Source organism: Macrotis lagotis, chromosome X (assembly GCF_037893015.1).
Source record: "Macrotis lagotis isolate mMagLag1 chromosome X, bilby.v1.9.chrom.fasta, whole genome shotgun sequence".
Classification (NCBI taxonomy): domain Eukaryota; kingdom Metazoa; phylum Chordata; class Mammalia; order Peramelemorphia; family Peramelidae; genus Macrotis; species Macrotis lagotis.
The window spans coordinates 547673138-547700926 of NC_133666.1; the positions used below are offsets into that span (position 1 = coordinate 547673138).

At 34.2% G+C, this 27789-nt stretch overlaps 2 protein-coding genes across 3 annotated transcripts in view; both read right to left on the reverse strand.

Moving 5' to 3' along the window:
• Nucleotides 1-27789, reverse strand: part of RAD54B (RAD54 homolog B) — a 121708-nt gene that overhangs the window by 50159 nt on the left and 43760 nt on the right. The gene's annotated exons all lie outside the window — the stretch shown is intronic.
• Nucleotides 16418-27505, reverse strand: FSBP (fibrinogen silencer binding protein). Its single transcript, XM_074200229.1, has 2 exons — nucleotides 26347-27505; nucleotides 16418-21950 (listed from the first exon to the last, which is right to left on the reverse strand). Exons 1-2 carry the CDS (start codon nucleotides 26757-26759, stop codon nucleotides 21431-21433), a joined length of 933 nt encoding a protein of 310 aa, XP_074056330.1. The 5' UTR covers nucleotides 26760-27505; the 3' UTR covers nucleotides 16418-21430.

A 27789-nucleotide genomic window follows, 5' to 3' on the forward strand; every position in this document is an offset into this window, starting at 1 on the left:
ACTAATACATTGTTGGGGGAGTTGTGAACTCATCCAACCTTTCTGGAGAGCAGTTTGGAACTCTGCCCAAAGGGCAACAAAAATGTGCATACCCTTTGATACAGCAATACCAATGCTGGGTCTATACCCTGAAGAGATGATGAAAAAGGGTAAAAACATCACTTGTACAAAAATATCCACAGCAGCCCTGTTCATGGTGGCAAAGAATTGGAAATCAAATAAATTGGGGAATGACTTAGCAAACTGTGGTATATGTATGTCATGGAACACTATTGTTCTATTAGAAACCAGGAGGGATGGGAATTCAGGGAAGCCTGGAGGGATTTGCATGAACTGATGCTGAGCAAGATGAACAGAAGCAGAAAAACACTGTACACCCTAACAGCAACATGGGGGTGATGATCAACCTTGATGGACTCACTCATTCCATCAGTGTAACAATCAGGGACAATTTTGGGCTGTCTGAAATGGAGAATACCATCTGTATCCAGAGAAAGAATTGTGGAGTTTGAACAAAGACCAAGGACTATTACCTTTAATTTAGAAAAAAAAACAAAACGGATATCTCATTATGTAATCTTGCTATCTCTTAAACTTCATTTTTCTTTATTAAGGATATGATTTCTCTCATCACATTCAATCTGGATCAATGTATACCATGGAAACAATGTAAAGACTGGCAAATTGCCTTCTAGAGGGGGGGGAGGGAAGTAAGATTAGGGGAAAAATTGTAAAACTCAAAATTAATAAAATCTTTTTAAAAAAGAAAGAAAATGGGGCTGTCCTATTATTTATTAAGTATTCATATATACATAGATAAAATAATCAGTAAGCAAGTTGAAGTTTTAAGAGAATACAAATAATAATTTTCTTCTTCAAATTTGGAACTTTAGACCTCTACTTAGCAAATATATTATTAATATGCCTTGTCCCATACTTATTTGTGTTTATGTCTCATTAATATTGCTAGATCAAAAGTTGCTTACAGTAGTTGTTTCTCATCTTTATTTTTCAGTGTCTTGCATGATGATTACATAAGGTAAATGCTTGATAAATATGTTCTGAATGAATGAATGAAGGGGGAGAGCACCAGCCTTGGAGTCAGGAGTACCTGAGTTCAAATCTGGCTTCAGACAATAATTACCTAGCTATGTGGCCTTGGGCAAGCCACTTAACCCCACTGCCTTGCAAAAAAAAAAAAAAATCTAAAAAAAAAGATGATTTTGTATATGCTTTTTTAAGTATGCAGGATATAATTACAAAGAGATAAACAGAAATGTTATCAATAAGGCTAAAGTCTTCTGAAATTTTGTTTTGTTTTGCTTTCTTCTATTTTCCCATTTCCAGTTCTGCAAGATCTCTTACAGAGGACTTAAAGAAGCCTTTGGGCTTGAAAATAAACAGCATATCTAATCAAATCACAGTAGCAGAAGATGAAGACCAGTATAGTAAGAGAACATCAAATGAAGATCAGGTAAATGATTTGGGGAATAGTTATTCTGTAGAAAATTTATGATAGAAATAATACTTGTAGCATATCTCATTTGAGAGCATATCATCATGCAGTGCACAGCAGGATGCTAAACTTAAATTATTCAGCCAGAGCAACTCTCAAAGACCATCTAATTTCCTACTAAGTGAAACAGTAGAGCACTGTAAGTTCTAAGTTCAAATCAGCCTCTGACAATTAGAAGTTATGTATTCTGTGCAAGTAACTCAACTTGCTAAGCGGCTCAGTTTCTTCATCTGTAAAATGGAAATAATAATACCAACCACTCAGGGTTACTGGAAGGATAAATTGAGATAATATTTACAAAACACTAAGCAAAATTTTAAGCTCTAGAATAAATATAAGCTATTATGATTATTAAAAATAAAAACTAAGGCATACATACCCCAAAAATTTAGAGATTCTTGAAGTAATTTAATAAGTTTTATATATTCTTTTTAGTTTGAGAGGGAAGAACACAGTCCAAAGAAAAATACGTGATCTAATCCTACAAGTTATAGAAAAATAGACTTTCAGGTCAAGGGAAAACATTCTAATAAATCGCAACTGTCCCTAAATGAAATGGAACTTCTGTCCCAATAAAAAGTGAATTCTCCTGTATTAGAGTGATATAAAAAACAGTTGCAGGATTCCTCATTGGAAAATTGTAAAAAGAATTCACGATTGAAGGAAGAAGATAAATTAGTTCACTTCCAAATCCCCTTCCAACTCAGATCCTATGGGCAATTTCTATATAAGCACTTTGATTTGTCTTGGTTTGTTTGATTTTTAATTAACAATATAGTCATTGCAATATATAAAGAAGTATTCTTTGGTATTGATTATTGTTATTTTCAGGTCTAAAGTATAACTCTAGTCCAAGGGTTCTTAAGTTTTTTTGTTTCTTAGACCTCTTTGGCAATCTGGGTAAGTCTACTGACCCCTTTCCAGAATAAAGTTTATAAATGCATCAAATAAAATGAAAAGGAACCCAATTCTAGTAGTTTGGTTTTTTTTTTACTTAAACCTGACTCCAAGTTAAGAATCTCTCTCCATTTTCAAAGAAAATCTAAGTTTTCAGTAGTCATATAAAAAAACTGCATATAAACCTGTGTGAAAAGACTTATCTATAAATGCTAATTGAACCTGAGCTAATAGGCTTCTCCTTTTGAACTCTAGGTCAGTCTGACTAAAAATTAAAGAAAAACAAATTAAGGTACTATCTCACCTCCCTCTGATTGATTAAAATGAAAAAAAAAAGGAAAATGAGAAATGCTAGCAGGACTTTAGGGGAAGCTAGGTGGTGCAGTGGATAGAGCACCAGCCCCAGGAGTCAGGAGTACCTGGGTTCAAATCCGGTCTCAGACACTTAATAATTGCCTAGCTGTGTGGCCTAGGGCAAGCCACTTAACCCCACTGTCTTGCAAAAAACCTTTACCCAAAAAAAAAGAATTCTAGAGGGACTTTAGGAAAACATATGCTAACATAGGATTGATTGATAGAATTGTGAACTAGATCAACCATTTTGGAAAATAATTTTATCTATGCCTGAAAATCTATTAAACTCATGATTACCTTTTGACCTTACAATAACCACTACTATGTATATGTATGCACATATATCACAAAGAAATCAAAGAAGGAGGAAAAGGACCCAGATTTACAAAAAATATCTTGGCTCAAAGAGATATTGGCTAAGACTATAGGACAAATCTCAATTTCTTTGATTGTGTTGATCATCACAGCTTATTTTACCAGATAGGCAAACATACAGCCTGAATATTCACCCAGTTGGTGTTTAAAACTTTATCTGTGGTGGGAACAAGGATCCGTTCCAAGAAAACATACGTTTCTCCTTTTGGTATCTCTTCCTAAAACTTCTTTGCTTAAGGTAACAAGTGGAGACTCATGAACATTATGCTGTAAATCCCTCATATCTTGGGTCACTAGTAACCCTCTTCTCCAACTCAATCATACATCAAGGTTAGCAATAGCTATGAACTCATATTTTCAAAGTACTAAGAAGAGTACTGGGCACATTGTAAGCAGTTAGTAATGCTTGTTTCCCTCCTTCCTTCCTTCCTTCTCCATCCTCTAAGAACAGTTCTACTTCATTTATATTTTTCTTTTTGAATATTATGCATATGAATCTATTATCAACCCTTCCCACTTTCCTTCCCTTAGAGAACAAAAACAAAACCCTGCTGACCTTGCCCAAACCCATTCCAAATTTCTCTATTCCTGCCCTGAGTATCACCTTCCTGCCAGTCCTCCAGACAGCCTAGCTGTCATCTTCAGCTTCTCACTATTTCTCATCCCACCCTACCCTCCTTAATCCATCTATTCATCTATAAAACATCCCTTAAATATGACCTTTCTTTCCTTTGATAAAGCTGCCTCCTTGTTTTAGACCCTCATCACCCCCCTCCCTAAACTACTGTGATAGCTTGCCAGTGGGTCTGTCTGCCACAAGTCTCATTCTAGTGCATCCTCCCACAGCTGCCAAACTGATTTTCCTAAAGTCAGGTCTGACCATTGGATTTCCTTCTTACGTAGCTCCCATGGCTCTTGATCACTTTCAGTATTAAATATAAACCCCTCTATCTGGCACTCGACTCTTCATAACCTACCTTCCTTCTTCTCCACCTTCTCTTTCAGCCTCTTAAATCTTCTACAACTATCCCATCACAATCTTTGAACCAATGACACTGGTCCCCTTGCTGTTCTTAAAAAAAGACACCCCATCTCTACCAGACTCCCAGCATTTTCACTGGCTGTCCCTCATATCTAGAATGTTCTCCTCTGCTTCCAGACTTCCTTCAAGTGCCAGTTGAAATCCACCTTCTACAAGAAGCATTTCCTACTCCCTCTTCATTCTTCTGCCTTCCCTATGGATTATAACATATTTATCATAGCTTGTTTTGTGTACATAACATTCTGGGCAAGAGCTCTCTTTGTGTCACTAGTTTTCAACATAGTAGCTGGCACATAGTAGGCACTTAATAAATGCATATTAACTGATTGATTAGTTAGACCTTAGACAAAGATGGCTATTATTAGGTCAATGAAGCAATGGGATTTTCTCAGTCTAATTTCAAATTTAAATGGGATAGGGAAGTTTGCCCATACAGGGACATAAATGGCTAAGATAAACGTTCATAAGGATGTAAGTGGTATACATGCTAGACCAAAATAAATTAAACTAGAAGCTCAGTTAGAGTTTAAACTAGAATTGACACAAATTTATTTGCCAGGTCAAGCCAAAGTTTAAATACAAAACCTATTTACTAGGTCAAGCACATAAGCCCATTTGCTCAGACTGACCTAGAGTTCACAAGGAGAAGCCTATTAGCTCAGGTTCAATTAGCATTTATAGATAAGTCTTTTCACACAGGTTTATGAATCTAGGGCCTCTTTTAGGGGAAGTTAAGATGATAAAGTAGATCTGCCACACTTGCCAATTAAGAAAAAATTAAGTAAAATTTTAAAGGCTAATAACCCTCAAGAAACTCAAGAGATTATTTTTAAAATATCATGTGGAAAGTCTAGGTTACATGTAACCAACAAAAATCAATATAAAAGGAAACCAAGAAATCCCAGAAAGCACCTAGAAAATATCTGGCTCAATGACAGCCAGAGTTAAAAATTAGGTAGGAATATAAACTCATCTGTACAATATCATGCAGAAGGATAATGACTAGTTATAAATAGTATCATTCATAAAACAGAAGAATGGTGTATAAATCCACTTCAAAGAAAACTCAGCAAGATGTCCAACTAAACTAAGTCAATCCCAAGAACATTCAAAATGAAAATCTAAGGTCTAAGGAGATGAAAAGAATTTGCACAAATCCTTACAAAAATTTTAATAAAAAAATATATATACATAAATGTAAAGGATGTTGGAGGGCAGCTAGGTGACACAGTAGATAAAGCACAGGCCTTGGAGTCAAGAGGCAGGAATTCAAATTCAGCCTCAGACACTTGATACTTATGCTATGTGACCCTGGGCAAGTCACTTAACCCTGACTGCCATGCCTCCAAGCCATCCTGTTCATATCTAGTCACTGGACCCAGATGGCTCTGGAGGAGAAAGTGAGGCTGGTGACTTAGCAAAGCTCCCCCTCACTCAAATCTAATCCATGTGCATCACCTCCCTGATGGCATGATATTCCCTGAGAACAAAGGACAAAAACATCATGGTGGAGGAAATATAACCATGAGGATAATAAGTAATCTCATACAAGCTTAAAATACTAAAGTCATGGGAACAATCTCAGACTATGAAAACCAAAATAAACTGAAAAAATTAACATACACATATATGCCAAAACTCTCTCATCTCCATAAAATACTTATAAGAAAAATCCATACATAAATCAAGGGCAGCCTCTACAATGAAAACATTTAGTATGGAACAAAGCAGGCTTTCCTAAGGGATACTCAACAATGTACCATATCTTTTTACAATTAAACTCTAGAAGAGAGTTTAATATCTCATTGTACTTATTTTTTTGTTGATTTGTTCATTACAAAAAATTATTTGACTTGGTAGGACTAAACACTGCCATATAGGTGGGATATTTTACAAGTTTTTTCCCCCATCAAAATGATTCAAGATCTCCCCAAAGATATAACAAACAAAAAAAAAAAAACTTTGTTGGACAACACTTTGATAATAAACAGCAAGTAAGGCATAAAATTATAGGCAGCTAGGTAGAGCAGTGAATAAAGCACTGGGTCTGGAATCAGGAAGACCCAAGTTCAAATCTGACCTCAGATATTTATTCTGTGACCTGAGCAAGTCACTCAGTTTCCTCATGTATAAAATAAGCTGGAGAGAGAAAAGGCAAACTATTCTAGGACCTTTGCCAAGAAGATTCCAAATGAGGGCAGCTAGGTGACACAACGGATAGAGCACTAACCCTGAAGTTAGGAGGACCTGAGTTCAAATCTGCCCTCAAATACTTAATAATTACCTAGCTGTGTGACCTTGGGCAAGTCACTTAACCCCATTACCTTGGGGGGGAAAAACAAAAAAAACTCCAAATGGAGTAGTGAAGAGTTGGACATGATTGAAACGTGTGAACAACAATAAAGGCAAAAAGCTAGAAGATGAAATGTGAATGGTGAGGTCCTGCATATATATTGTGTTAAATGTTATCAAACAAATGAACAGTATAGAATTTACTAAAAAAAAAAAAAAAAAAAGAACTGTCATCAAAGGAATATGGCTTCTCTATCAACAGGAAAGATTAAGAAGATTACGATTAATGTCTATTGCTTCTATTTCAACAAGCATTTAGATGAACCCCGATTTAGACCTAATTATATAATAATTAAATGTTAAATGTGTTAAAAATGTTTGCAAAATGCTTTACAAATATTGTCACACTTCATATTCACATCCAAAGAAGGTGAATGCTATCTGTATCCCCATTTTACAGATGAGAAATCTCAGAAGTTAAGTGACTAACCTAGGGTGATACAACTATTAAATATCTCATGGAGAATTTGAATGGAAATCTTTCCAACTGGCCTAGTATTCTATTCACACTTAGGTATTTTAAATAAGATATTGCTATCTGTATGTGTATATGCATGCATACATATATTTTTGTTTATGTACTCATTCGTTCATTATTAAAACATAAAATATTAACTAGTTAAATTGTTATGAAGCAGGCAAACACCAAGTTTCCCTTCAAAGCAAAAACTTATTTTTTATACTAAAATTCTACCAGTTTTGCTATATGATAGCAAGACATGGAATAAAACTAAAGAATTAAAAAGAATTAGCACAAATAGGTTAAAAGAGAGACACAAAGTAGGAATGAACAAGCTGTACTATATAACAAATGAGGAAAACAAAAGAGAGAAATAAAGGACACCATATGATAATCATATGGCAATCAATTAACAAGCAAAATTAAGCAATGATGTGTCAACTTATATGCCAGGCACTGCAGATGCAAATCCAAAAAAGTTAATAAATAAAACTATTCCTATTCCTTACTTATAATGGATCAGGGGAGATACTCGTGTGTTTGTGTGTGTGTGTGTGTGTGTGTGTGTGTGTGTTTGTGTGTGCGTGTACGTACATATATATATGTATGTATATATAAAATCCAAAGTTAAATTCAAAAATCAATATAGAATAAAAATAAATATACAAAGTAGTTAGAAAAACAGTCCACCACTTGTGGAAGTCAGGAAAAAGCAAGCAGAAAGGAGTTCCTTCATTTTAAAGGAAGAGATGAATTGTAGAGACTAGGTTGGTTGGACCATAGACTGAAGGAAGGTAAATAATACAGAATGAATAGAATGAATGAGTAAATATATTTTATTAAGCTCTTATCATGGATCATGCCAACTACTAAGGCAAAAAACATAAAAATATGTGAGACAATCCTTGTCCAAAGGAAACTTGCAGAAAAGAGTTATGGTCTGAGAAATCTCTAAGATGGTAAAAGGAATATGGAACCATAGAGCAGTACATTAACACATACTTTTCCAGAAGCAAACTTCCCTACTTCTATTGAAGATATTACTATTCTTCTACTCTTTAAGGTTTATAAGGGCAGCTAGGTGGCCTAGAGGACAAAGCATTGACCTTAGTCAGGACAGAAGTTCAAATCCAAACTCAGACACTTGTCACTTACTAGCTGTGTGACCAAGTCACTTAACCCTGATTACCTCACATCCAGGTCCATCTCCAGTCGCCTAGATCTATATCTGGCCACTGGATCCAGATGGCTCTGGAGGAGAAAGACTAAGCACAGCATCCCCTCATTCAAATCCTATTCAAGTGCTTGTCATGGCATCACCTCCCTGATGTTATGGGCTTCGAGAATGAAGGAAAAGGTTTATAACAACTGGTGTTTACCTTGATTCCTCACTTTCCCTTATCCATATATATATAGTATATATATATATATATATATATATATATATATATAGAGAGAGAGAGAGAGAGAGAGAGAGAGAGAGAGAGAGAGAGAGATAAACATTTGCCTAATCTTGCCAGTTCTACTTGCACAAATCTCTCCCATCAAACCTCTTTTTCATCACCTCTCATACTAACTATTGTAAGGTCCCATAATGGGTTTTTCTCTCCTCATCTTTTATATAGAGGCTTAAGTGATTTTCTTTAACTATAGATCTGACCAAGGCTTTTTTACCCAATTATCTTCACTGGTAATTATATGATAAAAAAAAAAAAGAGGAACTAGTCACATGGCAATCAACCCTAAACTTGGCTTTGAAAAGCCTTTGGATCCTTGACCCAACCTCTCTCTCTTCACCTTTCCATTTCTACCCTTCTTAGAATTGTATTCAAATCATTCTGCCATTACTTGAGTAAATAGAAGGGATCACAGCACTTTGGGAATAATTGAATTAGCTGTGGTTTAAGATTGTGATGGAATACTATTGTGATATAAGAAATGATGAATGGGATGGGTTCAGAAAAACCTGGAGAGATTTATATGAATTGATGTAAAATGGAAGTGGATAGAACCAGCAGAACATTGTTCATGGTAATAATAAACAATATTTTAACAATGATTCATGACAATTCCAAAGGACTTTGAAAGACGCAAACTCTGATTTCAGATTAAAGCATTTTTCCACTTTATAGTAAAAGACAGAAGGGCTCGGCATGCTTTGGTTGGGGGGGTCATGAAGAGTCACATCATTTAACGAATGAACGACAACAAAAATAGAGATAGAAATGATAAGACTGGCAACTTTTTTGGAAATGCTGGGTGAAGGAGATTGAAGAGTCATGTTTTTCAAGACTATGAACATAGGGAGACTAGAAAAATAGTGGAATAGTAGAAATAAGAAATTTTATAGAAAAGATCAGCAGAGAAGGATAAAACTGGTTTGGATACACTGGGTTTGAGATAAATGTTCAGGATTCAATTTGAAATGATCAGTAAGCAGTTGGTGATGGGAAACTAAAACTCTTAAGAGAATAGGGCTAGATATAGAGGGTTGTGAGTCATTTGAATAGAGATTAAACCCAAGGAAGCTGATGAAATAACAGGAAGATTATAAAGAGAAGATAATATGTCCTGAGGACAGTTAGACAGATAAGAGGAAAATCCAAAGAGAGAAGTGCCTTGAAAACGTAGAGAAGAGAAGATTTCCAGAAAGAGAATGTGATTGCATTCTGCAGGATGAAGACTAAAAAGAAGTTATCAGATTTCACAACAAAAAGATCACTGGTGAGAATGAGGAGTATTAGGAGAAGAATTAGAGAGCTCCAATGATACAACATCAAGGGAAAGTAAAAAAGTTCTCCAGAACATTTGAGGCATTATGGAAAACTTATAAAAGGATAGGGATTAATGGTAAAATTGAATATACTTGGATCAATGCAAAACTAAGTTGTATATTCATTAAATTCTATATGAATAAAAGTTATTAGGATAAGCAGGCATGGGTGAACTACACATTACTCATCTTCCTTTGCCATCACTTGGCATTTAAATTTAGTTAACATCTAAAACTGAAATTATAAAAAATCACTTATATTTTACTTTGAAATAATGGGATACACACACACACACACACACACACACACACACATACACACTCCTTTTACCCTGATCCCTTTTCAATTCCGTTTTACTAATAGTGATTTTAAACTCAAATACACAATAGTATAGGAAAATTTCCAAAATATACTTTAGAGAACTGATAATTAGCCAAATCAAAATTATTGGGGATATACAAACTCAGGTTATCTAAATACACTAGTACTTCCCAGAACACCAGTTACTTGCCTAAAACAAATAACTGAAAGAAAAATAGAAACCTCTTTAGAGTTTGCAGTGTTTTACTTGCATCATCGTATCTAAGTTTGAAATAAATACTAGATATTATTCCCATTTTGCACATAAGGAAATAGAAATTAATGTTTGAGACAATATTTAAACCTTAATCTTTGTGACTCTAAATTCAGCATCCAATCTACTATGTCCCATTGTATTTACTTTAATCTTAGTTTGCACTTCCAAGCTTCACCCTAGTCTACTTCCCCTATGACATTGGAAGTATACTTCCTATCTTTAAAAAAAAAAAAAGGATGAGAGTTGAACAGTCATATTATAAAACTGTGCTACCCATAAAAAGCAAAAAAAATAAACAATTGAATGAAAATATATTCACCTAGGAATGTAAGATTATACATTACTAAAAGGTACATTAATAAAAAGTTGAATGTCCTCATTTAGCAAATGGAATCATAACAAGTATCTGTTTGATTAACTTTCATTAAAGTTTTCTTAAATTTTCAACTATGATAATAAAGTTTCTAAAAAACATCCATACACCTTAAGATCCAGACATTCTACCATAAGGCAAATAGTCCTAAGATCAAATATAGAAAGAAAGTTCCCACATATACCAAAATATTTATAACAGCTCTTTTTATATTAGCAAAGAACTGGAAATAAAGTAGATGCCCATCAACTGTGGTATTCCCAAATGATGGAAAAGTGATATAAAGGAATATTAACACACTGTAAAAAAAAATGAGGAATAGAAAGAAACAAAGGAAGATTTATATAAACTGACAAAAAAATGAAGTAAATTAGAGGCAGGAAAACAATCCACATGGACTATTACAATGCAAATTAAAAAAAAAATAAATACTACATAATCAAAATGAGAAAGTTAGGCTTCCAAAAGAAAATGGAATGCATGCTCCAATCTTTTTTGTAGAGATAAGAGACCTCAGATATGGAACACTGCATAAAATGTACGATTCCATGAGTATCTTCTTTCATTTGGTTGGACTGTTGTCATTTTGCCCCCTCATTCTTTTTAATTCATTATGAAAAGGAATGGCTCTCTGAATGTGAGAGGTGAAATATTTTGGAAAATGAATGCAATATAAAAGCAAAAGATACAATTAACATTTGAAAAATAATTGTCTGCATAAACCAGGGATGTCAAACTTAAATAGAAAAAGGGGCTACTAAACAATACATAAGGATTCCTGTGAGCAATATATACTGACCTGGAAAACTATTTAATAATATTATGGTTTATTGTATTTTTTTGTTCAATTCTTTCAGCTGTTTCTGAATCATCAAGACCCCATCTGAGTTCATGGCAAAGACACTGGAGTGGTTTGCCATTTCCTTCGCCAGTTCATTTTACAGATGTAGTACTAGAGTTAAGTTACTTCACCAGAAGCTAGATAGTGAAGTTGATAGAGTACTGAACCTTGGAGTCAAGAAGACTCATCTTCTTAAGTTCAGCTCTGGCCTCAAATTTTATCTTCAATGTACAGCAAAAATGTAAGAATCACTAAAAAAGTTATTTTTAGTCAAACTTTTTATAAATTGGTATTCTAATGCCAAAAGGAACAAAACACAATACCAGAAATTACCTGATATATACTAAACACAAATGTATACATAAGCTAAAGTTTAAAACACTTTTGAGTTTATTAAGATTAAGAAAAATAAAGGCATAAAAACCCTTACTATCTGCAAACTTCCATATTATATTCCTGCCATGATTAATAAATTGGTTATTATAATTATTAGTTGCCCATTATGTACATTATGTGTCCATTTATGTATAAGGCATAAAATTATTATGAATTTTAAAATTGTAATATTTATGTCAAAAGATTACTTTCAGATTAATATCTCATTGATACAGGAAATAGGTATTTTACCATATACTTTGAACAAATCATAATTCAGTAGTAAATTTTAAACAAGAACAAAAATAACAAATAAAACAGAAATTTAAAAATTATAATTACCTTAAGAACCAGATTATGCAGCAATCCAATTAATATTCATGAAATGCTGAAGAAATTTAATTACTAGAAGAGTAATTTCAAACACTGGCCTTCAGTTTCCACTAGAAATGGAAATTCTACGGCAATTCATTTTCTTTCCATTATAAATTACATTTGGTTAGAAAAATTAAACATAGTAACCAAGTTGTTCAAATTGAAATAGATATATTACAGCTGGTAATTTACTTTACTTATTGTATAAACATTAATTGAATACTTTATATATTGTTAAATTTATACTATTTACATATATGCAAGGGCTAACAATCAATAATGCATGGTATGACTAAATTCAAAATGTGATGTTCAACAGTAATTATTAAAGTATATATACACGGGCATCTCAAAAATTTGTACAAAGACTTTTTGAGACTTTAAAAACAGCACCATTCTAGTTAACAAATTATTAAAGCTTTACAATTGTAGGAAGACTTTAGGAATACCCTGTAATTTACCATGCCAATTTTTTTAAATAACACATGGTAATTTTAAAAAATGATTCCTTTAGTGGGGCAGCTAGATGGCCCAGTGAATAGAGAGAGTATCAACCCTGGAGTCAGGAGGACTTGAGTTCAAAAATGATTTAATATTAACATCAGTAGATAATTTTAAAATTATTCCTTTAGTATACTCTGGTCATTAGAACTACATTTCATGTTATTAGTTTCTTCAAATTGTACAATTTGAATTTACAAATAATTACCAACTTTGAAAAGCGAGCTTGAAAGGTAGCTCATGGGGGCAGAGCCAAGATGGCGACAAGAAGGGATCAAGTCTTAGGAGCTCTCTGATAAAACTCATCAGCTAAGGACTCTAAACTTTCGAGAGACAGAACCCACAAAGGGACCCAGTGAGGCAGTTCTCCTACTCAAGGTAACCTGAAAAAGAACAGAAACGCTCTGCTCCCCAGGGTCGGAAGAGTGGCCTGACAGAGTGAAAGAACTTCAGCCTCCTGGAGGCAGCCCCAGGGCACTGGGAGCCGAGGCTCACAGCAGCGGGGGAGTCTCCTGAGCTATGCCCCGGGGAGCACCAGGCACAAAGTGGGGGAACAGCGGGAGACCTCTGCCAGAGCAAGCACATGGAGCCCAGCCCTCAGGGCACACAGCAAGCAGCCTGGTCTTTCGGCAGCCTAGACCCCAAAACAGAAGCAGGTGGAGCCCGTAAGCAGGAGCCCCCAGGGCATGAGCCCATTGAGCTGAGGGAGGGGAGTGAAGAGAGAGACTGCAGAGCTCTGTCCTCTGCCTCTGGAACAGGACTCTGGGGCTCTGACCACATTCAGATCCTCATCCCAGTCTAGGCCCCCCCCATAGAACAGCAGGCCCCCCCCACCTCAGCCCCATGGCAGAGGGGGGCGCTTATGGTCATTCACAGACCAGGAGGGAGGACAGAGCCTCACACACTGAGACCCTTGTGGGAGTGCCCCAAAAGCTCAGGAAGCACCACCAAACCAGGCTCAGGCTGGGAAAATGAGCAAGCAGAGAAACAAAAGGAAGACTATTGAGAAATATTTTGCAAATGAGCTCAAGAAGGATCAAAATACTCAGTCTGAAGATGAGGAAGCACAAGCTCCTGCATCTAAAGACTCCAAGAAGGGCTCAGGCTATGACAGAGCTCAGAAAAGACTTTGAAAATCAAATGAGGGAGTTAGAAGAAAAACTGGGAAAAGAAAGGAGAGAGATGCAGGAAAAATATAAAAATGAAGTCAGCAGCTTAGTCAAGGAAATCCAAAAAAATGCTGAAGAAAATAGCATGCTAAAAACCAGCTTAGGTCAAATGGATAAAATAGTTCAAAAAGTTATTGAAAAGAAGAATGCTTTAAAAAGCAAAATTGGCCAGATGGAAAAAGAGATAAGAAAACTCTCTGAGGAGAACAAATCCTTCAGACAAAGAATAGAACTCAGGGAGATTGATGAATTTACCAGAAATCAGGAATCAATACTTCAAAACAAAAAAAAAATGAAAAATTAGAAGAAAATGTGAAATATCTCATTGAAAAAACAACTGATATGGAAAACAGACTTAGGAAAGATAATTTAAAAATTATTGGAATACCTGAAAGTCATGATCAGGAGAAGAGCCTTGACATCATTTTCAAAGAATTGCTACATGAAAATTGCCCTGATATTCTAGAAGCAGAGGGCAAAATAGAAATGGAGAGAATCCACCGATCCCCCAGAGAAAGAGTTCCCAAAAAACCAACCCCTAGGAATATTATAGCCAAGTTCCAGAACTCCCAAGTCAAAGAGAAAATATTACAAGCAGCCAGAAGGACACAGTTCAAATATCGTGGAGCTGCAGTCAGGATCACACAGAACTTAGCAGCAGCTACATTGGAAGCTCGTAGGGCTTGGAATACAATATACCGGAAGGCAAAAGAGCTTAGAATGCAGCCAAGAATGAACTACCCAGCAAGGCTGAATGTCCTCTTCCAGGGAAAAAGATGGACTTTCATTGAACCAGGGGAATTTCAAAGGTTCCTTGTGGAATGGCCAGAGCTGAACAGAAGGTTTGATCTTCAGATACAGGACTCAGGTGAAGCATGGAGATTGGAGGAGAGGGGGGAAATATGAGGGTTTTAATGAGGATGAACTGCATGTATAGAAAAATGATACTGATAATATTCATATGAACCATCTCAGTTAATAGAGCAGGTAGAGGGAGCTTTTATAGTTGAAGCACAGGAGAAAGCTATATTTGAAGATAAAATATGGTGTAAAAATGGAGTCAATAGAAAAAAGGGAAATGGAATGGGAGAAAGAAAAAGGAGAGGGGGAATAGTCCAAGATATTTCACATAATAAGATTTTTTTTTATTACAATGAGCTATTGCAATGATATAGAAGGGGGAGGCAAGGGGGAATGAGGGAACCTTTGCTCTCATCAGAGATGGCTAGGAGAGGAAACAGCATATATACTCAATGGGGTATAGACATCTGGAGTAAGAAGGAGGGGGGAGCAGGGGGAAGGGGTGGGGATGTGAATAAAGGAGGAGAGGATGGACAGTGGTCAGATATAACACATTTGCTTTTTTACTTTTTTGCAAGGGGCTGGGATTGGACGGGCTGCCCAGGACCACAGGGCCGGTGGATTCTGGGCTTAAGGGGTGGTATGGAGGCTCAGGGCTTCTTGGCCCCAGGATCAGGGATCTGCCTGCTGCGCCACTCAGAGACCCTACAGCAGAGTCAGAGTGAAAGGAGAGAGAAAACATAGTACATGGTAGTGGAGAAATAAGAAAGGAGGGAGTTGCAATCAGCAACGGCAACAGTGGAAAAATATGGAAGTTAAGTTTTGTGATGGACTTATCATAAAGAATGAGATCCACCCATGACAGAGTTGTTGGTGTTGGAACAAAGACTGAAGCACATTTTTTGTTATTATTATTTGGGGGGGGGGGTGCAGGGAAAATGGGGCTGGGTGGCCTGCCTGGGGGCCACATAGCAGGGTGATCTTTGGGTGTCTGGGGCCAGATTCGGACCCAGGTGCTCCTGGCTCAAGGGCCAATGCTCTGTCTGCTACCCAGCCACCCCTACTATTATTACTATTTTATTTTATTTTGGGTCTTTTTTTTTCTTCTTTTTGGTTTTTGCAGGGCAGTGGGGATCGGGTGGCTTGCATGTCACATGGCTGGGTGATTGTTGGGTTTACGAGGCTGGATATGGACTTGGGTGCTCGTGGCTCCAGGGCTGGTGCTTCATCCATTGCACCACCTGACCATACCTACAATTATTACTATTATTTTTTTTATTTTAATTTTTTTCTCTCCCCTTTACTTTTTTTGCCCAAGCAAGTCTATCTATATTCATGGGGGGAGGGGTATTTTATTTACTTGTAAACAAGAATATTTTATTAATGTAAAAAAAATTTGTACAAAATGAGAATAAAAAATAAATTAAAAAAAGAAAGGTAGATCATATAGATATATAAGAACCTTAAAATATGTATGCATTTTAGCATGATCATTTGAATGAATTAGTTTCATTCATTCCTAAGATATTATTTCTATTATAGCATCCTATTCTCATCTTTAAATATAACTAAAACAACATGAACAATAAAAGTAACAAATTTTTTTATTTTATATTTTAAAAGAACACTGTTGACAAAATATTTGTGACTAGGTTCATGCATTCTCTATAGTTAAACACAATTTATTCCACTCCATTTGTCTATATTATTTAAACATGACTATTCAAAATTCATGAGATTACTCTAAAGAAGGCACATAGAAGATGATACATATTTTAAGCATATTCATTTAAATATACAAGAATGATCATTTAAAGAAATAGTTGGGAAAGAGAGAACTCATTCAAAAATCAAATTATACAAAGTTGATTTTCCATAAAACAAAAAAGGGAACTATTTGACAAGTACAGTATGTTAGGGTTAAGAGAACTTTAATATTTTCCTCAGAATTCATGATTAATCTGCCCATATAAATTTACCACATATATGCCATATTTTCTAACAGCCATCATTTATATCTAAAGAATTAGAATCATTATTTACACAGTCTTAAATATATATACCATTTACTTGATTTATACTAAGTTCATTTCTTTATGAAAAAAAGCTAAGCACACTATAAATTAATTTGGAAAAAACCTAAATGGTGTTCAATTAGAAGTAACACAGGGGGCGGCTAGGTGGCACAGTGGATAAAGCAATGGCCCTGGAGTCAGGAGTACCTAAGTTCAAATCTGGTCTCAGACATAATTACCTAACTGTGTGACCTTGGGCAAGCCACTTAACCCCATTTGCCTTACAAAAAACAAAAAGAAGTAACACAGGAGGACCTACATGCAAATTACAACTTTAACTTAATATCTGTTTAACCTTCATGCCTTCAGTTCACTCATCTACAAAACAAGGAGGCTGAACTTGATGGTCTTTTAAGTCCTTTCCAACTATAAATCCAAGATCCTATTGAGCTATGCTGTAACCATTTTCAAATATTTAAATATGCCTTTAAGTGCTTCATATACAAACATATGCACAAAGCTAAGATAACTGCAGTATTTGGTTGAATCTAACCAAAATTCAGGTATGTTTAATAGTCATACATATTTCAGAAAATCAACTGCTACTAATTTTCTGAAGAAAGGCTAATTCTTCTCTAAAATGTCAACTACCTTCTTCCATGGAATCACAGAATTTAAGACCTGGAAATGTCAACTTAACAACTCTATATGAAGAGAATTTTCACCATAACATATCTGACAAGCAGCTATCTAGTCTCTGCTTGAAGACCTTTTAATTGTTAGAAAGCTTTTCTTAACATCAAGTCTAAATTTGCCTCTTTACAATTTCTGCTCACTTCTGACTTTGATCTGTGGAAGTACACAGAACAGCTCTTCCAATATTTCAAGTTCACCTCATGTTCCTTCTGAACCATCTCTTCTCTAGATTAAGTATTCTCAAATCCTTCAGCCAATCCTTACACAGAATTAAGATCTTTTAACATTCTATTTGTCCTTTTCTAAATACTCTTCAGATGTTTTTCTTAAACTGTGACACCCAGACCTAAATATAATATTCCTGATGAGCTCTATCTAGGTCAGTGTACAAAAGAACTATCAACTTCCTTATTCCTAGAAGTTACGCCTCTCTTAAAGAAGTCCTAGAACAAATCAGTTTTTTTAGACTGCTACATCAGAGTGCTGGCTAAAACTCAATTTGCAGTCTACCAGAACACGAAGTTCTTTTTGAAATCAACTAATGTCTAAATATGTCTTCTCTATTATGTACATATGAAGCTCTTTTTTTCTAATTGTAAGATCTTAGTTTTGTTCCTCTTCAATTTCATCTTCTTGGATGCAGTCTAATGCTCTAAGAAGTCAAGAACTTTTTGGATCCCAACTCTGTCATCAAGTATTTTAAAGATTTCTTTTTCAGTTAATACCAATGGGAAATCTGATGAGCATGTAAAATATATTCTTATCCAAGTCTTTGATAAAAATTGGGGCACTTCACCAATGATTTCTTGTCATGATGACACTGAAATCATTATACTTAGTCTTTGAGTTCAGTCATTCATTACAGTGAATCTATCTGATTGTATTAGCATATAGTACTGCTCTCACCATTTTCTCTACTGGGACATAGCACAATTCCTTACTGTATACTTAGCTTGGGAGCGGCTAGGTGGCGCAGTGGATAGAGCACCGGCCTTGGAGTCAGGAGTACCTGAGTTCAAATCTGGCCTCAGATACTTAATAATTACCTAGCTGTGTGGCCTTGGGAAAGCCACTTAACCCCATTTGCCTGGCAAAAAAAAAAAAAAAAAAAACTAAAAAAACTGTATACTTAGCTTAAAACTGGGCAAACTATTTGTACAGAGTTCAAGATGACGGTTGGCAGGTCCATATCTTAAAAGATAGAGAGGAAGATCTCTATCATCCAAATTCTTGTTTAACTTAATCTTTCCATTTTTAGGAAATACTTGCCACTTCCACAAAATCACTTAATAGAATTTAAAGAATAGCTGAAAGGTGGGAGGATGGCTGAAGATGGCACAAATAATCCTATCCATTATCTAATATTTTAGTCATTTTATATAACTTGTGTATGACAGTGCAATTCTACAATGAAGAATGCTCCATATCAGTTTAACAAATAAATAGATAGTTCAACTATATGTAGTACATTAAAAATAAAAATTCAGGGAAACAGTACTTTGCCATCTCAAAGTAAGCCATCATCAAATCATCTTAATCACTGTGGATTACTGTGCCACACTAACTGAAAATTTTGCCTGTAATTCTTAGGATATTTCTAGTTCCTTATAATCATCAGATTCACTAAGCAGCTAAAGATTCCATGTCTGTATTACTCTCTCTCATCTCAATCTCACCTCTTGGAATCCCTGATTTCATTCAAGGATCTGCTTATAAATGTCACCTCTCTACATAAGGCTTTTCTTAAAACCTCCAGTTGTGAGCACTCTGATCCTATTAAAAAAAATTACTTCATTTCTATTTTTACATATTTTATACTTATCTGGGTGTACTTTCTTTCTCTTTCTTTTGCCCCCCCTCAAAATATAAGTTACTTTTAAATCATCTAGACTTTTGGATAAATGCTTAGAGAAATGAAGAGGAAAAAATTATATTACTCCTAAAGAGTCAGCCTATACTCTTCTCAGAAACTTCAATGGAACTCACTCTTAGCAAAAAATGGGAAACTTAAAAGAAGCAGATATTTAAATTTCTCAGAAAAGTCCATTGTTAATTAACAATAATATGGAGTAAATTGGCAAAAAAGTGGAAATAAAAAAAACTGATGGACCCAGAAAAAATTTTAATATTTAAATATGACTTTTAAGTAATGTGTTTCTATAATTCAACTGGAATGTTTCTATTAGTTATCACTAAACACTAAGTTGTAATGAGATACAGGTTTTGTCTATACAAACTTATATGGAGAAAAAAAAAACTCAACTATCCACACATTTTAAAAACCTGGATTGTTTGAGCTTTGAGAAGTATCTGAATAATGATGGCAGTTTCATTTTTTTCTAATTTTTCATATTATACAGACTGATAATTTCCTTCTTCATTGCTTTATATGTAGCAATAAGAGCAAGACATATTTTGCTTGAAATTTATTTTTAGAATTTATTTTTATGGCATAGTGGATAAAGCACCGGCCCTGGAGTCAGGAGTACCTGGGTTCAAATCCGGTCTCAGACACTTAATAATTACCTAGCTGTGTGGCCTTGGGCAAGCCACTTAACCCTGTATGCCTTGCAAAAAAACTAAAAAAATTTTAATAAAGAATTTATTTTTAGAAGCCTATTTTCAAAATTTTCAAAATCTACAAACTCTACAAATGAAAAACCTTTTTAGGCTCAGATCTTAACATAGATTACAAATATATATGATAAACTACTTTATTTTGGTAGATGTAACACATTAACATTTTAGTTTTTAATACTAATTTTTCTTGAAATACTATTAATACTGAGAATTATTAAATTAAGGCAAATGTTAAGATTATAAATCAAAGGTAGATAAGCTTTCTTCATTTTATGCTAAGTAAAAACAATTTACAAAATTCCCTAGTCACCACTAATTTATATCATTTTAAAACAAATTATTTAATGAAACACTTTTTTGTGTACGTGCATGAATGCATTTATAAGTGTATGTATATGTATATGTACAAGCTTGTATAAATACATATATGCACACATATACATTTTTTTTCTTAAGATGCTAACCACAATTAGGGATACTTTAAAAGACTGGTAGGATTTGTGGCATAATAAAAAGACAACCGGACTCTAAATCAGAAATGAGCTGTAATCCCAGATCTGTCAATAAATATTTTGTGACTTTTGCTAAGCTACTTAACTTATCTGTATCTCAGCTTCTTTCTCTTTAAAATGAGGTTTAATCTCTAACAAGGTCCCTTGCAGCTCTAAAATTCTATAGTACTATAATTTAGTCCTCAAAAAAATTAAGGTATTCTCATTCTCAAAAAAGGTAGAACATACTAGGGCAGAATGTTGTATACATTGTCAGTTAAGGTCACTTCTATCTGGTGTTTTTGCTTAACTGTTTTCCTTAGTTTCAAGGGATTTAACTGTGTGGAGAAGAGAAGAAATTCCAGAAATTACTATACTGTAAAAAAAGCACCCAAAAAAAATTTTTCAAGGAGAATAAAGAATGAAAGTCAATGTAACACAGAACAATTAATTCGCATTAGATTATCACACGCTTAATAAGATTATTAGAAATTCTCTAATTGGCATTTTCCCTCTTATAAAGATCAACTTGAGTATCTCTAGGCCAGAAGTACAAGTTTCTTCTGAAATTTTTAGTAACTTCAAAGAAAAAAAGTCAAAACATCTTTAAGATCAGCTATTTATACTCCTCACAAATAAAATTTAGGAAGAAATGTTAAAATGTGTATTACAGACATATGAAGCAATCAAAAGATTTGAAATAGGAAAATTTGTAATAGCTTCTCATAATAATAGGAAATTGGTATTTTAAGAATATGTATTCGGATCCAGCACACACTCTTTACGGAACTGACTTTGTCAAAACTATTTAATTTAATAAATCACAGATGAAATTTTCAAACTATTCTTATAAAATAGATAACTATTTAGAGACTGTTGTATTCAGGAAGATCACGTTTTAGCCGTATTGCTCTCAGTCTCTCCACTTTGATTTTTGCTTTTAAAAGCTCTTCCTCAAGCTGCTGCCTTCTCTTTAATCCCTCCCTCTTCTCTTGAACATACAGTCCAAATTTTCTTTGATTTTCTAAAATTATCTGATGTTCTTCCTTCATCATTTGTAATGTTTGTGGATCATATCCAAATAATGGTCTAAAATGGTTTCCACTTTCATGTCTTAAAATTTCATCTCTCCTTGGAAGAGAAGACGGCGATGTCATTCTTGTATCAACAGAACAAAGTGAAGGTGAAGCTCTCTCCATAATACGAACCAAATCATGTTCTTCTCTTTGCTCTAATGTTTCATTCTGTTGAGAATCTAAAATTAGTGAAGGAGGTGGTTTAATATCTTCTTCTTGGTCCAACTCCATTGTAATAGCAACAGGATGGTGATCGAACATCACCTGTGGCAAACTGGTACCTGCTTGGGCTTCCTTATCCACGTTTGCACTAAAGCACACACACAAACATACACATCAAATGAAATGAAACAAAAGCATATTTAGAGTACATATTTTCCTAAATCCTATAAATTCTTAACATTTAAAGCTATTTCATTTCAGTTAAAATACTAATAAACAATCATATTCTAAAATTTTAATCTCAGAATTATACATTTATGCGAGAAATTATTACTGCATTAGAAACAAGATTTTTTTCCTTTTTTTCTACTTCCTCATTCAGAAATCAACTAGTTTATAAAATCTCTCTTAATGATTAACCCAATCTAAGAATTAGATTAGAATTCATAATCAGAAAATAAAGGAAATTCTAAGTTTAGGCTAATGGGTGTGTTCCTGCTTATTGTGCTTGCTCAGACAGGTTTGGAAAGTATTGATTCTCCCTTTTATCAGACAGATGATAGGAAAATTGATAAGTCTCTGTGACCAACATTGGAACATCTACTCATATCTATGCATATAAGCGATAAGCCCACCATCATGAGGAGTATTTGGATTAAGAGAAATGGTCAAATGATCATCAATTAATAAACAACTGGTCTTTTTTAAATGTTTTTAAATTTCATGTATGTTTTTAATTTAAATGTCAATGACAATCATGTACCATTCAGCAGAGGAAAATACAAATTAAAGCTACATTTTTAAATGCATAAGTCCGGGGAATATGGTAAGACTAGCAGACTGATTCCAAGAGGCCTATGACTCCTGGTCAGTGGAGGATCACATGGCAACCAGTTCAATGCTTTTGAGGTCTTCAGATGTGTATTTTCTCATTTTTACCCTATAATTTTCAAACGCTTCTTCCTATTCCACCGAACTCTGCTCTGAGTCAGAATTGGACTATCTATTCACAATGACCTAAATAATATTGGGCAAACATGAAATCTGGTAGGAAACAGAAAGAGATCCCTTTGTATGACTGATTGGGGGTATGCCCAATAGATGGGCAATATTTACTCTACCTGACTCAAGAAAAATCAATACAGCTATTGTGATTTTAGAGAACAGCAAAGCATCATTCTGCCATTCAGTTCATAGGATTTTTGAACTACAAAATATCTTGTCCAAATTCTGAATTATACAGATGAAAAAAATGGCATGAAGAGAGGATAAATCTCTTGAACAAGGTCCTATAATGACAAGTAATGGAATAAACATTTGGACAAGGGACTCATCTGATTCAAAACCCACTCCTTTCCCCAACACATCATGAAGCAAAAGTACTTTCTCAGTGATTCTATTTTTTTCACTCAATAATTTAATGCTATTAAGTGACTAAGAAATTGAAAAATACAATGAAAAATTTCCATCTTTTGGAATCACCAAGCTTGTGATCACAAACTAATCACAGTCTCAGCTTGATTTCTCATCTGTAAGAGTAGATAGGTTTGAATTCCTGCTTCTGATACTAGTTGAATGGCCAGGGACAAATCACTTAACATCTCAACGTCTCAGTTTCCTCACATATAAAATGAGAATATTATCTGAAGCCTGAGAGTATAGTTAAGATGTTCAAATGAGATAATGTACGTTAAATTGTTAAACAATTGTCAGCTGCTACTATGACTATTTGTACTTCCTAATTCACAAGTTGTAAGAAAAGTGTTTACCAATGTAAAGCACTAAACTATTTATGATCCAGTCTATCTATGGACTGAAAGAGTTTCTTCAAACACCTCTTTCCTGACAGTCTTTTTAACATTTCATTTTTTTTAGTTTTTTTTTTTTGCAAGGCAAATGGGGTTAAGTGGCTTGCCCAAGGCCACACAGCTAGGTAATTATTAAGTGTCTGAGACCGGATTTGAACCCAGGTACTCCTGACTCCAAGGTTGGTGCTTTATCGACTACGCTACCTAGTTGCCCCCAACATTTCATTTTTAAACATCACCACCCCAAAAATCAAGATAAGGGAAAAAAGACATAATTTAAATCAATAAGAAGCAAATTTAATTCTAAATTAGATGTTAGATGTGTATTAATCTCCATTAAGAATAAGTATTATAATCCCAAGTAAATTAACAATGTCATAGTCATAATCCTATATTCTATTTTGTTCAGAACAATGCAGAAAATAAAAATCAGAGCAAAAAATACTAGGAAAAGATCATTTAAATTGCTAACGGACAGATTTCGACATTCAAAAAGATTTTTCTGTGATGCAAATATAATAAAAGCATAAATTCTTTAGTATTAATAAGTGATCCAAAAAAAGAGAAATGTCAATTTTAGAAAAAAGGAGTTTAAAAACAAAGAATATATAAAACAAATAATACAAGTCATACAATCAGACATTCTTATTCATAGCAATGTTTTTCTTCTGAAGAATAAACAGGGTACTTGATGAAATCAATAGGCAAGCTATTTTATAGTATTATTGAATCATTAACAGTTAAGAACTAAAAAGATTTTCAAGATTTAATCCAATATCCTTACTGTGTAGAAAAGAAAATCTGAACTAGTGATGATGAATGACTTGATCAATATCATAGAGCTATTAGTGGTAGAGCTGGGACTATAGTCTAGATTATTTGAACTGCAGACCCTTGCATTATGAAGTAATAAAAATGTAAATAAGTTTATAAAATTACTTGGAGGAATTTTGAGATTAATTGTTAAGTTTTTAAGCTGCTTAAATTACATAATGAATACTTATGATATTATATAGGAAAACTCCTAAAGATTAGCTAAATGATCTTGAATAAGTCACTCAAACTATGAGTACAAATTTCAACATCTATAAAATGGAAATAATAAACTATTTACCTCCTATTTTAATAAAGGAATCATATGACCTATTGTACATAAACCACCATTAGTAGAATATATTTCACTGGACAGTTCAAAGGGTAGGCAGACACATCCATTTATGGTTCATCCTCAGGAACTCCACTTTTAAAAATACATAATCATCCAAAATTCAAGCTTTGTGTATATTATTCCTCCTAATAAGATTGCAAATAGGAAACTTGTACAAAGACACTGTACATATAACTCAAGAGCCCCTTTCCCCTACAAAGATAAAAGAAAGAATTTTCTGATAACAGTCGAAAGCTCCTATAAATTTCCTGTTATTGTATTTTAATTTTGAAAGCACATGCCACTGTTAAGATAAATAATCAGTAATCATTCTATTTGGTTTAACCAATATCACCAAGAATTAGAACTCACACCTAGATTCCCTTAATTATTTATTAATTATAATCAATATCTAATTGTACAAGTGAGGGTTTTTAAAAGTTTCTCTCAGTTAAATATGAAAACAAACTAATATCACATTAAGGTAATAATTTTTTCCTCTAGTCTCCTTCCTATCTTAAAAAGCATTTCACTAACTAATAACAATTCTAGAATTATAGAGTCTACATAGAGAGGAAGAGTTCTGAAGTTTCATTTGGAGGACACTGGCAGCTGAATGAATGAAAAGTTAACACTCCTTAAAAGGAATCCACAAAAAAGTGCAAATGAAAGTTATCTAATCAGATCAAAATGCCAATAAAGTTGACCTTTTTAGCTTTCATAATATTTAAACTCGGATAGCTAAATTAATGCCCTTGATGCTCAGTTGAGTTGACTAAATGTACAAATTTAACTAAATTTGTTGAAGTGTCCAATCTCTGTAGAGATACAAATTGGAAGTTTAGCAAAGTTAGAAAGTTTTAAGAGAAAGCTTGCCCACTTCCTTTTTTGACCTATGACTCAGATCAAAACTAGTCACTTAATGAGTGCTGAAACCCAACAAAGAGAAATTATCAATCTTAATGTCAAAAAAGCAAAAACTCTCCTACTTAAAAAATAAGTGTTCTATATGCAGAACAAGCTGGTAAAAATTATTTAAACTTTTTCTTAACATGTAAAAAATGTTCTCATTACTCGTTTAGGGTTGTATTTAAGTTGTTTTCCATTAGAAGAAAATTGAATATCTGGAGAACGATAATTTATGAATAGTAGTATTAAAGGGTCAGCTTATCTACCCTGATACCAAATTGAAAATTTAATTGAAAGTTAAATGTAAAATATACCTATGATAAGCAATTTGCCTAAAATAAGCAGTGGAAGTGGACAGATAACTTTTTTGAACCTCATAGTAATTTCACTGTTAAATGAGATAAAGGACATGGATTACAATTGCATTGTCATCCCATTCATTTTTTCCAATCTCTCAAAACCTGAAAAGTGGACAATAGTAAATATAAAAACATAAAGATAAATTTAGTGCAGAGGATGTTACAAGTTGATTTTTTTTACATTTAAAGCAAAACAAAGGCACCATTTTCCCATTTGTAATGAAGTATTATGAACATCTGTATCTCAGTATCACAGCAAAGCAAAGCTCAAAAGATAGGAGGCGCCATAATTTTCAGGAAAAAAAGTAAAATAAATCTTACCTTTGTATATTGTTCTTGTCTCTTCCTAGGCATACACTGGAAATCTGGGGAATCATTTCCACAACTTTCTTGGTTGGCTCAGAAATAATGCTCCTATGATCTAACAGAGTCTCCTTTTGCTGCAAGAGCTCCTGTTTGGCGTATTCTTTGAGCCTTTTATAGAGGGTACGCAGGCCTTGTGCTGTACGAGGAGGGCGATCTACTCCAATAGCATTATATTTATCTGCTATGATATCCCAGCATTTGTTCTTTTCCACTATTACTGAATGTTTATTAGTGTGCTCTTCAAGAATTTTAACATATGGTTTCACCAGCTTTAGCAAATCAAGCTTTTCAGATAATGTAAAATTAGAAGATCTAGCCTTTCCAACCATTGTTATTTCCGAATTAAGTAGGTAGTTTCTGAACACCATGCAGTCTCTGGCTCTGCTCAGCTCTTTTACACAAACAGAAAAAAAGATCAGGCTTAACTAGGCTAGCCTCATTTAGGCCCACGCCTACAGGGGAGGGTTTATTAAAATTCCTCCAGCTTAAGCTGACGCAGGTTCAGGAAATCTGCTTAAGCCAAGCCTGACCTACATAAGGCTTTTCACTGAAGAAGATAGGAAGGCACAAGCAAAACACACTAGTGTATAAAGAGAACAGCCCTAAACAGGATTTAATACACAAAGGTTTAAAGATAAGCATGGTGCCCTTCTAAAAAATATCTAATTTAATGAGACTATCAGTTTCTCACACATGTAGACTTGCTGATAAACTGAAACTACATTGTAGTTTTTGCTTTACAGAAGACAAATGAAGTAAAAACTGTTTTGTGCTATTTATTTACAAACATAGGAAACAGAAGAATGAAAAACTAGAGAGTGGCGTGTGTAGAAAGATCCCTAACAGAGCCCCTGATCACTGTTCCTGAGCTGCTGTTCTCTCTTACAGTATTTGCATAATGCTAGTCCCGCTGTCAATCATGAATTGCATATCCTCTAGCTAGTTAGGTTACACCCAGACTCAAGACTCCACAATAAAGCTAAGCTTCCCCTCCATTTTCTAGGCTACCTTATTCTCCTGTACAGTTTTTCTTCAAATATAAAAGGTTTGATGGGAAATACAATCTAAAACTTGAAGGTAGCAAGATTTCCTTTTGTTTGAGGAAAATTCTTACTATAAAGAAACTATTAAATATATGCTAATATGCTTTATCATATGTAAAATCACCAATCATTCAGAGACCTGGCAAAATCAAGCTTTAAAACTACAAGCAATAAAAATGCATTTAATATTATAATAGAAACAAATTGGTTGAGATGTAAGGTAGAAGGAAGTGCAGGTGCATGTGTGTGCATGAACATGCACACATACACACACAGAGTTTAGATCACAAAAAGAAAAACAGCAGTAGCATCAGTTTGTCACATTGGTTTTATCCATTCAGATCCCAGTTAGAAC

Bases quoted from the DNA above. Each gene is read 5' to 3' on its own strand.
- FSBP (XM_074200229.1), bottom strand. From the start codon at position 26,759: ATGGTGTTCAGAAACTACCTACTTAATTCGGAAATAACAATGGTTGGA. The intron at 21,951-26,346 runs GTAAGATTTATT...TGTGTGCTTTAG, and splicing joins GACAAGAACAATATACAAAG to TGCAAACGTGGATAAGGAAG.